The sequence below is a fragment of the Phalacrocorax carbo genome, chromosome 7, assembly GCF_963921805.1.
Source record: "Phalacrocorax carbo chromosome 7, bPhaCar2.1, whole genome shotgun sequence".
Taxonomy (NCBI): domain Eukaryota; kingdom Metazoa; phylum Chordata; class Aves; order Suliformes; family Phalacrocoracidae; genus Phalacrocorax; species Phalacrocorax carbo.
The window spans coordinates 49,743,671-49,757,162 of record NC_087519.1 but is presented as its reverse complement, the minus strand read 5'-3'; the positions used below and the strand labels follow the sequence as shown (position 1 = coordinate 49,757,162).

The window sequence follows — 13,492 nt, the reverse complement described above, 5'->3', positions numbered from 1 at the left end:
CCCTCAGGCGCTAACGGAACGCCGCGCGCCACCTTCCCACCCGCCGCGAGCCCCCTCAGCCCCCACCACCACACGCGGACAGTCGTGCCGAAACACCAGGCAAAGCTTCGCTTTAAAAAAAAAAAAAAACAAACCCAAAACATAAACCGGAGCCACCGCCCCGCGTACGCGCGGCCAGCAGCGAGGGGAGGAGCGCACTCACCGGCCGGCTGCCGGTACCGCCGCTCCGCGCTCCACCGCGGGTGTGCCCCCACCGCCGCCAGCGCCCGGCTAAGCCTCACCGCCCCGCCCCGCCCCGCCGAGGCTCCGCCCCTCCGCCGGCCCCCGCGCTCCGATTGGTAGCTTGCGCCTCCGCCTCTCCGCGCGGCATTGTGGGGTTTGTAGTCCCAAGTGGCGAGACTACAAACCCCAGCGGCCCGCGCGGCTGCCGGTTAGTTCCGGACAACGCCTGGTGTGCGGTAACAGCGGCGGACGTTTCCTCCTCCCGGGCGCTTCCGGCGGGGTGGCGAAGCCCACTCGAGAGCTCCGTGGGTTGGGGGAGGTGAGGTGCAGGGCATTGCTGTTGTTCTTCCTTTCCCAGCTTATCCCTGTGGAGGAACGAGCGCATTGGGGGTGGGTGGGGTGAAGGGGGGAGGGGGTGTCCGGTAGTGTGTTTGCGCAAGGCCTGGCTCGCCCTTTAGGGCTGCGCTGCGTTAGAAGCGTAAAACTCTTTCTAGCATTGGGGCCCGGCCGAGGGGCGGCGGAGCGGTGGGACCGCCCGGTGGCTCCCGCTGCCGGTGAGCGCGGCCTGGGGCCTCGCCGTGTGGGCAGGGGTGCACGGGGTCCTTTCCCTTCCTCTCCTGAGGAGAGGGTCAGGCCCCGGCGGGCGGGTCACCGGCTTCCTCTCACCCTAGGGCGGCCGGGCCCGGCAAGCCTAGGCCCGGATGTCTATTATTTTTAGCCCGCCCTAACGTCGGAGCGGAGCCGTGTCAAGCGGCTGCCGCCGGCGCCACCGGCCCGGCCGGTGCCTGGGCCGGGGGGGAGAGGGAGAGAAGGGCATCAGGGCGCCTTCCATCCGAGCTGGCGGGTCCCCGGGCTGTGCTCCTCTCGGTGAGCGGGCAGTCGGGGGTTTGTCGGTGCCCGGGGGTCCCGTTAAGCTCCTCACTTAACTGGTGAGTTTGGTTCCTTCCCTGTAGCTTACACGTAGTGGGGCGCTGGGAGAGGGCTGAAGCCTTGGGCCGGGTTTGCGCTGTTCCGGTTATCAGAGGAGCCGATTGCCCTCTGGTATTTGTTTACTTGACAGAATTTATTTGTATGTTTGAAACTGTCTTACGTGTCAGTAACGTTGCTTTCATATTCCCAAAAAGAACTTGAGAAATAGGGGTATGGTGGTGTGGTTGTAAGGGCTAACAACCACGGCCTGTTTCACTTAGCAGTATTAGAATTATTATATATTATAACTAGTGAAATTGGGGCATGCTCCAGGAGGACCCACATTTTCGCATGTGGTAGGCAGGCGCAAAAGCTGGGTGTACTAGGACGGACTAAATCACTTCCATTTTCAAGTTTTAGATTGCAAAAGTATGCGAGCTAATTTTAAGCCTGACTTCAGAGCAAGCTTGGATTTCGTTTTAAGTTGATATGATTCTGAAAAGAGACATCTTGGGTTTATTGTGAGTTCGTGTGATTTCTGAATCAGTCATACTAATCGCCCTTACAATAATCAAATGCATAAGCAGTTATGCTTTGTCAGAGTGAATTCAACTGTAAGTGGCTATTATATGCGTGTGGAGATGTTTGAAAAGTGCGTATCTATTCTAGCAAGAGGCTTTTAGAGATACTTTTAAAACTTCAATGCTATTTTCTGGTGACATTCCTTTTGTTAGCTCTTCAGTGAAACTGCTGCGTGTAAGAGTTAACAGAATAGGGAATCAGTATAGTAGAGTGTTGTCCTTAAGTTTCTTGTTATCTACTGATTTTAAACTACAGAGATTATCATAGCCGTTGATCTGTATGCCAATTCCAATGGCTTCAGTTTTAAAAAGAAGGAAAGTAGTTCTGTATCTGAAGCACAAAACCTTTAAGCTTTGTACCATATAGTCTGCGTTACACAATGGGAAATAATTGCAGCTTATAATTGAAATACAGAGCTGGCAGGTAAGTTACTGGCTGACAAGGAAAAGGAGTGGGTTGGTTTGTTTTTCTTTTAAGTGACCGTTAATAAGGGAGACTTCGTTTCCAAGCATGCATGGGATGTGCCTATAGTTAAAAGAGCATACTCTGCATTTTTTTTTCTTCTGTAAAATTTGCAACTGTAATTAGTAAATTACCCAAACTCCCTCCTCCCATGCATGTTGGTCTTACAAATAGGAGCAAAGCTCTTGGCCTCTGAATTCAGGAGAGAATATGTGCTGCTACTTCCCTTCCCTCTTTCTTTCTGAACTTAAATTATTTTTTCTGGTAACTCAGGGGTCTCAGATCATATTAAAAGTAAAACCTCCTCTTGAATACCCACTGAAAGAAGCGAAGCAGAACTTCTTGGCAGTAAGGATAGCCTTTTCTAGCAGGATTAGAGCTGTAATTTTTTGCTAGAAGCCAACCATTGAAATAATCATTCTGGTAGATGACTGCCTCAGTCCTTGTTCCTCTTTAGTACTCTTCTGAAAAAGGATATTAATGTCTAGGTGCTTAAGTTTTCCAGATCTAAGATAGATGGAGCCTGGAGAAGGGAATGGAGATAAAATCAGTGTATAGGTAGATCTGTTGGTGACACAACTGAAGACTGAAATCCCACCAACTGATACCTAATGTTTCTGTTGTTTTAAAACTCTTTACAAGTTGTAATCACAAGACTCTCCTCTGTTCTTTTTAAATGCACTTTCAGAAGATAGTGTTAAGCACACACCTTTCTTTCATGGATACCTTGCTTCTTTTCATTCTGGCTGATGAGCAGATGTGGGTTTAGAGAAGATTATGGTGCTCTGTGATGGTGATATTCTTATTAAGCAGCTCTGCAGTTCTGCTACTTGATTTTAGTGTGTGACCAGAAGTCTGTCAGTAAATGACATGGATTAGAGAAAGCAAATTATCACCTCAGATATTGATAACAGTAGTTGCATGTTTTGGGAGGTGTGGTGTGTTTTTGTGGTTTTTTGCTATTTACCCTTTTTTGGCTTACAGCTTACAGGAAGTTTATCTTAATGTAGTTCTGTTTTTGTTTTTTCTCCTCTGATAAAGTTCAGTTGAATGATTTAAAATCCCATTGGATGGATGTGGGGAAGTAGATTTACCAAAGAATCCTCCCAAAATTGTTCCTCATGTAAAATGTACCAGTTCTCTCAGTGTTTGCTGAATAGCTGGGATAATATTTCAGTGCTAGAACTTAAAGGTTAGAATGTAAGATTTATACTGACAGTGAAAGTATATATTCTGTGTTGACACAGAATAGACTCTACTATTCTATCTCTTGTAATACGGCTTGATGTGTTTGATGGTTTAAGACTGAGCAGCAGCATTGTGTTAGCTGGCGTCTTAGCACAGTTCTCAAATTCTCTTTAAATCCCCTACATCATTCTGTAACATGATGGTTGATTTCATCTGATGATGTAGCATGAAGCATGATTTCTAATTACATGTATACAGATTTGAATCTGTGGGATCACTGTAACAAAAAAGATCAGGCTTGCCTGCAGAGTAATATTTGGCAGTCTGTCTGTTCCAGACAGCATATCCTACTATCTCCTCCTTGTCTTCCCCCTCAGACCAATTAACAACTTTGCCAGCTAACACCTTTTTTTGCATCTTACAGCACTTTGCCAGGATTTTCTAAACCATGTGACTACATGGTGCTGTTCTAATAAATCACCTTCTCATGGAGTCTTATTCCTTTTTTTCAGATCGTAATAAACCAATTGGCAGGTGAAACTAGGGTAAACTCATCTCAAATAAAAGACTCTCTTGAGATTGTAGTGAGCTGAAGTTAAGCTTTTAGAAGACAGCATTGCCATAAAGCTTGGCAGCTATGCAGGTGGCTGCTTCAGATTGCATACCTGAAGAAATTCTGGAAGCTCCTAGTTGCTGCATGATAATGTTCATTGAACTTTGGCTGTAGCCAGGCTATTCTGAAGGCTAGTGGACTTTCTAATAATTTATGTAAATAACAGAAACTTCAGTAGTTGTGGGGATTTGGTCCATAATCAGGACTGAGACCTCCTTCAAAGAAATCTCTATGAGGTTTAGTGCAGCTATGACAAACTGTCTTTCTGTAATGCAAATAAATGGGGGGGCTGTGAAGATTTTTATCCCTGCTATTTAACACTAGCAAAGACTGCAGTGCATCGAAGTTACAGCTGAATGATGTGAAGAAGTTGATCCCTAGCCACAAAGATAAATAGTGTGGCAAGAGCAGCAGTCAGATAGATACTTGCATGACAGCATGACACTACCTAGTGTTTTATCTTCTGGAAAATGGGAAGATTTCTAGAATAAGGAACAACCAGAGTGGTATATTGAATATGCTTCTTTTCGTATGTTGGCAACAAAAGTATTTGATGTTCTTATGTATGTCTTGTGTGTGTATATGTAAATCTACCTCTTGTCTTCAGTTGCAACACTTGTATCCTTTGTGTTAATATAAATCCAAGGTGGTGTATTTTGTTTGAAGAGTGTCAGTCTCTGGTAAAGAGATAATAGGTGGTGTATAATTGCTTTTATATGGGGGGTTTAACTGTATGTTTGTATATATTATATCCACTTCACCGTGAATTAGTAATGATAGCTTATGGCTCTTCAGGAGAAAATGAATTGTTCATGGTAGTCCACAGTGTAATAGGTTTTCATCATCATAAAAATCCATCACTTCTGTTAGTATTTCTCCTTCTTTGTGGATACTGCTAACCCATAAAACCAAAGTAATTAAATCTAATGGTTATTTTGTCCTTTTTTGCCCTTCTTCCTATGATCAAAAATCTTCTGGGTAGACTAGAACAATGTTCAATGACCTGATTTACCTGTTTTAAAAACTTACTGTGTTGAGAATACAGTACTCTAGATAAAAACTTGCAGTAAGTTAATCTGCAAATGCTGTTTTCAGTCGTGCTTCTTAGTGTAGTGTCATACATGAGTATATATTTTTACTGAACTTCCAGAAACACAGAATTAAAGAGTAAAACAAACAGCTCTCCATCCACTCAGCCCTTTACGTACCAGAGTCTTTAGTGCAGGGAATATGCATGTATAATAAATGGGACAGCTTGTACTTGCAGTTGTGAGTGAAAACTTGTTCAGGCAAGTTCCTTCCCCCCCCGTGAGTAGACCTTGCATGAATTTATGTAACTCTGAGACAAGTTCTTTAGAGGTATTCAACTTTTTGAGGAATTATGAATATTCACATGTATCATTCCATGTTCTACACAGCTGTAAAATATCTATGGGTAGGTGATAAAACTGTGAGAGTGCTGAATTTTGCAGTTCCATCCATGTGGGACACACCTTATTCATACAGACCCCTTTTTAAACACTTAGTCATCCTATCCTGTGGCTATAGGAATCTGCTCATGTCATGGTGAAGGGTTGAACCAGCAAGAGAAACGAAGACTAGATTTTGCAATGAATAGTCCATGTCAGAAGGCTTGTTCTTCAACAAAGAAAACAGAGCTGCTGCTTGTTACTATGTTCAGGTTTAAGCTTTCTTCAAACCATGTTTTATATGTTGGTTGTTTCTGTAGTGAGACCAGTTCTTCACTTGTTTTCGTGGTTCTTTTCTGTTGTTTTTGTTTGTTTGTTCCACACACACACACTTTTGAGTATGTTCATACTGCCTAATCACATGCTCAGATGAGGCACGCATGATATTTGTAGTCATCCAAGTGCTTACTATAATCAATAATAAATTTAACTTGTATAATCATAGCTAAGCTACTATATAAATGCCCTGGGCAAAAAAGAATATCTCGTCTTCTCTTTAAACAGCTTGAAGGTTTTCAGCCAGTGCAGACCATAATGAGGAATATAGCCTGAGGAAATATCTTGGTATTTTTTAACCTGTTCAAACCATTGGGTAGTGATATTGATTACTGTAGTAGCTTCTGCTGTTTCCTAAAAAATTTTTTTTTTCACTTCTTAATAACATAGCAATAAAATCAGTACACAAACATACAAATGCCTGATGTCTGAAGCTTGTTAGGAGGAAAACTCCTCCTCTAGTGCACTAAATGCTCCAAGCAAATCTAAAAATTAAAACTGCTAATCTCCTTCTCTGTATCTTTATTCTGAACTTAGACTTTAGGTCTTTAAACATGGTTGTGTTATATAAAAATTTTAAAGAATCTTATAGACAGAAGATAGAGCAGGCTGTAACAAAGACTCTGTATGAACTGTAGGGTGACCTTTTTTCTTTTCCACATGACTTCAGGGTCTGAGCAATGCTCACTCTGTGTTGGATATGATGAGCTGGACTGGGTGGAGAACTTCCAGAACCTAGGTTCAGTTACTGGAACAATAATTTTCCATTGAGTTAACATAGCTGTTGACACACCCTGAGTGGAAAGATGACTTAAGACTTCTGCTCATATAAAAACAAAGATGTAGTATTTGGAATTCAAATAGGTAGAAAGTAGGCACTGATCTCCATCAGAATCACAGCTCAATGCATATGCACAAGTATGGAGTATTTATAGATAGTCTTAATGTTAATCGTCATAACGCATCTGTATGGGGTTGGGTTTACAGCATGTAATGCTTTTCAAGCTTTATATATCTGTGAATTTTCAGGAATCTTAGGCTGCTGCTTACAAGTGGTGGCAAGATTTTTGTAATACATATCAAATAAACACACTTCTTTCAAGAAAATTCATTCCATAAGAACTTCAGTAAAACATAGTACCTTACTGTTTAAAATATCTGTTCACTTAATAGATTTCAATTAGGATTTTGATGTTACCTGAAGTAGTCTTTCCATATTAACTCATGTCATAAGTAATTCCTCGTTTCTAGGCAGTAACAAACTAATGTTGTTCAGTGCCTTTTCATTTGTAGAACCTGTCGGTTGTGAGCATTCACAATTGTGTTTGGTTTTTCTTTTTTCTTTTTTTCTCACACAACCTAAGGACAATAGATTTTTCAAGTTCTTCAAGTATTCTTGCACAACGAGGAAAAAGAAGAAACATTTCAGTGAATGAGGAGTTTTTTGCTTCTATAGTGTTTTCCTTGAGAAGTGGGTCTTTGAATGAGGATGACAATGGAAGAGATGAAGAATGAAGCAGAGACCACTTCTATGGTTTCCATGCCTCTCTATGCTGTTATGTACCCTGTCTTTAATGAGGTAAGCTACGTTTTGCTTTAGAATGTAGTAATCCCCTTTACCTTGGGGAAATAAGATCACAGCAACAGGTTGCTCGTCTTAATTGGGAAAGCTTCGTGTCTAACGCCTTCTTCTTTCTCTGTATTGTTTTACCTTTCATTCCATTTGATGCTCATCAAAGTTGCCTTGGCCCTGATCTTTTTTCTTACCTTTTACAGAAGATTTCAATAAAAATGCTAGGTCTGGCATTCTATGCCAGGAAGTAATGTACAGCTGAACATGTAGCCGCTTGATACATTTTAATTTTACTGCTAATGGCTATAATTTAATAGGATATTTGTTTTTCTGTGAGTATCAGAGGTGGTCAAGATGTTCTCAAAAGCTTCTGTCAGTCTTCTGTTGGCTGGATAAATGCAAAATATGTCCAGTGATGTGTGTGTTTTTTAGGTTTTTATTCTGGGGGGAAGTCTTTCCTTTGGGATTAAACTGTACGGTACCTCTCCCTGAAATGAGACCAGTAATATGAATGCTTCTGTCTGTACTTGACTTGTTTTGTTCTGATAATGTTGGAATTGCTAATAATTCTAAACTTCTTTTGCAGCTAGAAAGAGTAAATCTGTCTGCAGCTCAAACACTGAGAGCAGCTTTTATTAAGGTGAGAAATAACTTGTATTGAAGAATGATTGCTTAAAAGGTAGACCATATATGATGAAGCTAAAGAGTCAGCTCTTGTTTCCATGTGTCTTTGTGTTTAAGGACTGCGTCCTTGATCAGTAGTCTAAACATAAAAATAAGGTGGACAATTGCATTGACTGTAAGCTTGAAACTGCAAGTGTTATGAGTGCAAATCTGAATGATACAAGCATACTGAGCGATTTTAAACAGACTCTTGTCTTGTCCATGTAGTACAAAAGGTTAAACGAGGAGTCAGTCAGTGAAGGTAATAAACTTAGTCTAAATATGGCAAGACTGTAGGTCAGGTGCTCATGAGAAATAGGCACATAGGAGGCCTTGAAAATGGCTTACAAAGTGAATGGTAATGGGATTTCTTTTGTGGATGAGTATACGGTCAATGTTTGTATTTGCATCCAGCAGTAAATGGGGGGAAAAAGATTATTCTAACTTTTCTATTATATTCCTAAAGAATGAAAATACAGATATTCCTTTATACAGCGTTACTGAAGTGATGATCTTTTGAAATTCTTTTAAACAAAAATAATTGTAGGCATGGCATATCTTATCAGGTGAGCTATGCAACTAAGTAATACTTCCCTGTTTCTATACTTAAATCTAACTGGACCTAGACAGTCTCGACTAGAGCTTGTACATGTTAAACATTTTTATGACTGGTGGTAAGGAGCTAGGCTGAACGCAAATAATGTAAAAACTGAGATATCGGTGAAAATGATAGCGCTAGCTAAAAAAATCACACACCCTCGTTCTTATTCAACACAGCATAATTCTTTGATAGCAGCACAGGTAGTGTGAATATCTCTAATGTTAGTCTAGCTTAACTTTACTTGGATATGTCATCAATCAAAAGTTGTTTATTGTTTTTTTTTTTCTGAAAAAGCAATTCCAAGATCTTGTTTGAGCATATGATGTGATTCAAAAGAGGCACATTTATAAAATGTCATGCGGAAGATGGGGGAGTAGCACCTGTGTCTGAGTGAATTAAATCCCAAGGGATACAATGTCTTTGTCTCAAAGCTTAGTATTTATGGAAACATAACAGAAAATAGAATTTGATGAAAAACTTTCTTATTCAAATTGAAATGAGTGGAAGGGGCTGATTGGAAAAGTTGTGTATACAAAATCACTGGTGTAATCTGAGAAAAATGGATGTTGTAGCGGAAGAATGCTTTTCAATGTAATCTACTAGTTTAAAGCCATTAGACTTTTAAAGTTGCTAGCAAAGTTCTGCAGTATATGAAGTAAGCTACATGAAAATCTGCCTTTGTGCTTGCGATACTCAGGTCTTGCGTATTCAAGAATAAAAATTTTCTTTGCCATGCAGGCTGAGAAAGAAAATCCAGGTCTTACACAGGACATCATTATGAAAATTCTGGAGAAAAAAAGTGTGGATGTGAACTTCACAGAGTCTCTTCTGCGTATGGCAGCTGATGATGTAGAAGGTAATCTCTTATGTTGAATAAGTGTATTTTTAATTACACTGTTAACTAGGACCATGCATTTCTCTATGCCTATTTTCAGAAGAGGTTATTTGTTTCTTAGATTTTTTTTAGCACAGTAGACGAATATTTGTATTTCCTGAGTACCTCTTTTGGAGAAGTTAAATCTCCCTAAAAAACATACTTGACTCCTAAGAGAAAGAAAATGAATGTTTAGAACTATGTTTATGGGGGTGCATAGTTCAACTCTTGCAATGCTAACTACTAGAGGAAAACATATATGGAGTATAATACTCGCCTTCCTTTTCCCTGCTTCACATTAAAAGCAGTATCCCCTATTCCCTATCAGAGAAGGGGAGCATACAGCAGGCTTTAAGTTATTTCAATACCACACTGGATTAGCGTAGTGTCTCCAGTGTCTCACTTGAATAAAGTAAGATGGGCACTTTCTTCCAACTTGCAATAATAAAGATTATTGCACTGTGTTTCCATTGATGCAGAGTGTATTCACTGCAGTTTTCTGGTCATGGCCAATTTTGTGCTGTTCACCTTCAAATGTAACACGGCAGTACTGCGGCATTTGGTGACATAGTGTTCTTAGCTGTCGCTAGAGACTTGAGGAAAAGCTAATGGTATTTCTCAACATGTTCTTGTTAGAGTATATGATTGAAAGACCAGAACCAGAATTCCAAGATCTTAATGAAAAGGCACGAGCACTTAAACAGATTCTTAGTAAGATTCCTGATGAGATCAATGACAGAGTGAGATTTCTTCAGACAATCAAGTAAGTCCTGTATGATGTATTCTTTTGCAGACTGAGGGGTCAAACTTTTTATTTAAATCTGAACGTTCAAATGCTGTAGGAGACGCTGGCAACACTGTTCCCATGGGGAAGGAGCCTGATCCTTACTTAAAAATGAGCAGACCGAGTTGAGGATTTTTAACAAGAGCCCCATGTTGCTAGACCGAACTTAACTTGCCACAGCCTATGTGACACTTGTTCTGTACAGACTGTTTTAACAAGTGTTTGACTAGTAGATTTACCTAGGATAGCTTGAGGATATTACAACTATCTTTTTATTGCCAAACAGGGACATCGCGAGTGCAATAAAGGAACTTCTTGACACAGTAAATAATGTCTTCAAGAAATACCAATACCAGAATCGGCGGGTATGTGCAATAACTCTTTTTATACAAGATTTTTCATAGTATAAGAGGAAGCATATCCTTTTGACCAAAGGATGGATAGGAGACCTTAACTGGTCAATGACATACTTTAACAACAGGATTGTTGTATGGTAGGTCTTAGCAAGCAGTTTTATAGGAGGAGGGCGATCTCTCTGCATGCTATCTAAACAAAAGAAAAAAGAAAATTCCTATACCTACCTAATGTTAGCCAATCTTAAGTTTCACATCAAGATTCTGACTGTATCCAGCAATCTGTGAACTAAGACTCTGCTCCTGGTGTTTTTGTTCCTTAGGCACTTGAGCACCAAAAGAAAGAGTTTGTAAAATACTCCAAAAGTTTCAGTGATACTCTGAAAACCTATTTTAAAGATGGAAAGTAAGTATGTCTTTGTACTAACGTTTTACATAATGAAAGGTCATGTTGACTAATGGGAAAACAAGACTAGCTTTTGGGCGTAAGCTACCTTCTTCAGGAGTTCCTAACTTTTTTCCTCACCTGTGTCCCCAGACCATCGTGGCTGCTTTAAAATACGTCTGTTCGTTTTGTAATGCTTTTGAGGAAAGGGAAGTCTGTTAAGTGCACCACTGTACAACACCCACGGGCAGTATTAGCTTTGAGTTTGAATACGTGAAGTTAAATTTCTTGTCCTTGTGTGGCTTTTTCTCAGTGACAAAAAAATTTATGAATGCTTTATTGAAAAAAGTAATCTACATATTTGAAATACCATTGCAAACACTAAACATCTGTGCAGTGTTTTCTTGGATTTACACTTTTATTGTCCTGCCCCATGGCTCCTTTATAGTGCTTCACAGTATTTGGAATTACTCAGCTGATTAATCTTTCATATTTGAAAATTTTAGCCCTCAAACTGACGCTTTTTTCAGGTCTCCACCTTGGGTTTTGAAGTCACTGTTCTTGTATACTTCACTGTAGTGACTGTTCGGGAGGATGAGTGCATCCCCCTCAGATTTTCACAGTGCCAAAGTGTTCTATGTGCCTCCGTTTTAAAGATGAGAACTAACTTTTATGTCTGCTCTTGCTGAGCTTGGCAAAGACTAAGAGAACCCAGGGCATGGTGCATTACTAAAGGAAAGAGAAGTTTTGAGACCAGCTGTGAATACTGCCTTCCTGAAACTGGGGCTAAATTTGGTTGTGATACCAAAATGGGAAGCTTAGACCTTGGTGCTTTTTGATTACTGCACAGATATATAGATAAGTTTTCCCATTAGCTAGGTCTATACCGTCTCAGTCAAACTATTTGACTGAAAACCTGGGGAAAGGGTTGGATGTGTTGTGCACGTACCCCAACCCCGCTGAAAGAGACCAGCTTTGGTTGAACCCTATGTGAAGTGAATGCTGTGCTGTGTATTTTGGGCATAAGCATTAAGTGTGTTGGGTATTATCAGTATTGCAAGAAATCCCAGGGAAGGCTGGTATTTCCTATCCTTGTGGAATCAGAATTTAAATCTGAACTGCATGTTGAATAAGATACCCTGCTTCCACCAGAAAGTGACAGCACTAAACAAAAGTCATGCTCACAGGCATTGCTACTGAGCTGGAAAACTCACTGACCCCACACCTCTCTCAGCAAAAAGGTAACTACAGTAGTATGTTGCCTCCATATGCACACATGCTTAGTATTTCTGGAGGAAAGAGTTGCAAGTTCTGAAATTACAAGGAGAGTAAATGTTCACCTTTCAAAAGAACAGGCATTTAATGATCATCTGCTGCACTTTTTCTTAGTTAGCTGAAACCCCAGAACAAAATGATTAAGACGACGATGAGAGCCCAAAGGCTTAAGTTCCTGCCAATAAGCATAGTCTTTCTAGGATTAGCTATGCAAGTAAGTCTGTCTGCCAGCGGTAAGCTTCAGGTAGATCACGATATGGTAAAACATCAACATGCTTCCAATTTGCGGAGCCTAAGTGCCAGTATATTTTAGTTGCCCAAACTTAATACTGTATTTATTGAATGACATGTTTCTAAAAACATCTGAAGCAGTATCTTTCTCTTTTAACAGGGCAATAAATGTGTTCATAAGTGCCAACCGACTAATTCATCAAACCAACTTGATACTCCAGACCTTCAAAACTGTGGCCTGAAAACTGTATATGTTGAAAGTTGTACTTTTCAATGGTGGATAGGGTACCTTTATATGTAAATTTTAAAGTTTTGACTGTATAAATTATCAGCCCCTCTTGGGGGGCCCAATGCAGGATTTTGAATGAGATTATTGCCATCTTACACCATATTTTTGTAAAACATTGTAGCTTAATCATAATCTCACAATGAAGATTTTGCATCACTTTTTGCTATTATCATTCTTTTCAGAATTATAAGCCAAAAGAATTTACGCCTTAACGTGTCATTATGTAACATTCCTTATAAGAATTGTAAATATTTGGTGTTCTGTTTCTGACATTTTAACTTGAAAGCTGAAAACTGCAAGATTATGTATTTAACAATATTGGTGGCAAATATTCAATAAATAGTTTACATCTGTTAGACTGTCTTTTTGTATGTGAACAGCAATGCATAACTCATCTTCCTAGAACTGCAGAACATTCATGACATGGAAAAATTAAAATTATTTGGGTGCTTAAAGCTACTGGCAGTTCAAATAGGTATAAAATTAGGGCTTTTCCTTAAAGCTGATATTTTTGGCTGCGATCTAATACTAGACCAGAATACTAGAATAACTCTATTTACATGTCTTTGGCAAAATAATAAAACAACCCAGGAGTGAGGCGTGCTTTTGTTTTTGATAGAAACTAAATCCCACTTCTTTCATAATCTTCTGTTGGTGGTGAGTTAGCAGGTTTTTACTCCTAGACTACTTTGAGGTTTTGAGCAGAGAATTACTTTAAATATACACAGCTGACTATGCAGTGA

At 40.0% G+C, this 13,492-nt stretch overlaps 2 protein-coding genes across 4 annotated transcripts in view; one reads left to right on the top strand and one right to left on the bottom strand.

The window, feature by feature from the left end:
* Positions 1-309, bottom strand: part of SERPINI1 (serpin family I member 1) — a 54,529-nt gene extending 54,220 nt beyond the window's left edge. The window contains exon 1 of one of the 2 annotated variants that reach the window (XM_064457936.1): positions 203-309. The gene's annotated coding sequence lies outside the window, so the exon portion shown is untranslated. The remainder of the gene's footprint in view (positions 1-202) is intronic. The other variant, XM_064457937.1, reaches the window with a different exon arrangement.
* Positions 310-392: 83 nt separating this feature from the next.
* PDCD10 (programmed cell death 10) lies at positions 393-13,105 on the top strand. Of its 2 annotated transcripts, none has more exons than XM_064457939.1 (8): positions 393-541; positions 7,094-7,300; positions 7,881-7,934; positions 9,297-9,414; positions 10,069-10,195; positions 10,503-10,581; positions 10,893-10,975; positions 12,621-13,105. In XM_064457939.1, exons 2-8 carry the CDS (start codon positions 7,205-7,207, stop codon positions 12,700-12,702), a joined length of 639 nt encoding a protein of 212 aa, XP_064314009.1. In that variant the 5' UTR covers positions 393-541; positions 7,094-7,204; the 3' UTR covers positions 12,703-13,105. The 2 variants fall into 2 exon arrangements, with proteins under 2 accessions (XP_064314009.1, XP_064314008.1); XM_064457938.1 differs by having other exon boundaries at positions 400-541; positions 7,086-7,300.
* Positions 13,106-13,492: the final 387 nt, after the last annotated feature.

Excerpts from the sequence above, each read along its gene's own strand:
- PDCD10 (XM_064457939.1), top strand. The coding sequence starts at position 7,205 with ATGAGGATGACAATGGAAGAGATGAAGAATGAAGCAGAGACCACTTCT. Across the intron at positions 7,301-7,880 it reads TGTACCCTGTCTTTAATGAG|CTAGAAAGAGTAAATCTGTC; the intron begins GTAAGCTACGTT and ends CTTCTTTTGCAG. Across the intron at positions 10,582-10,892 it reads ACCAATACCAGAATCGGCGG|GCACTTGAGCACCAAAAGAA; the intron begins GTATGTGCAATA and ends TTTGTTCCTTAG.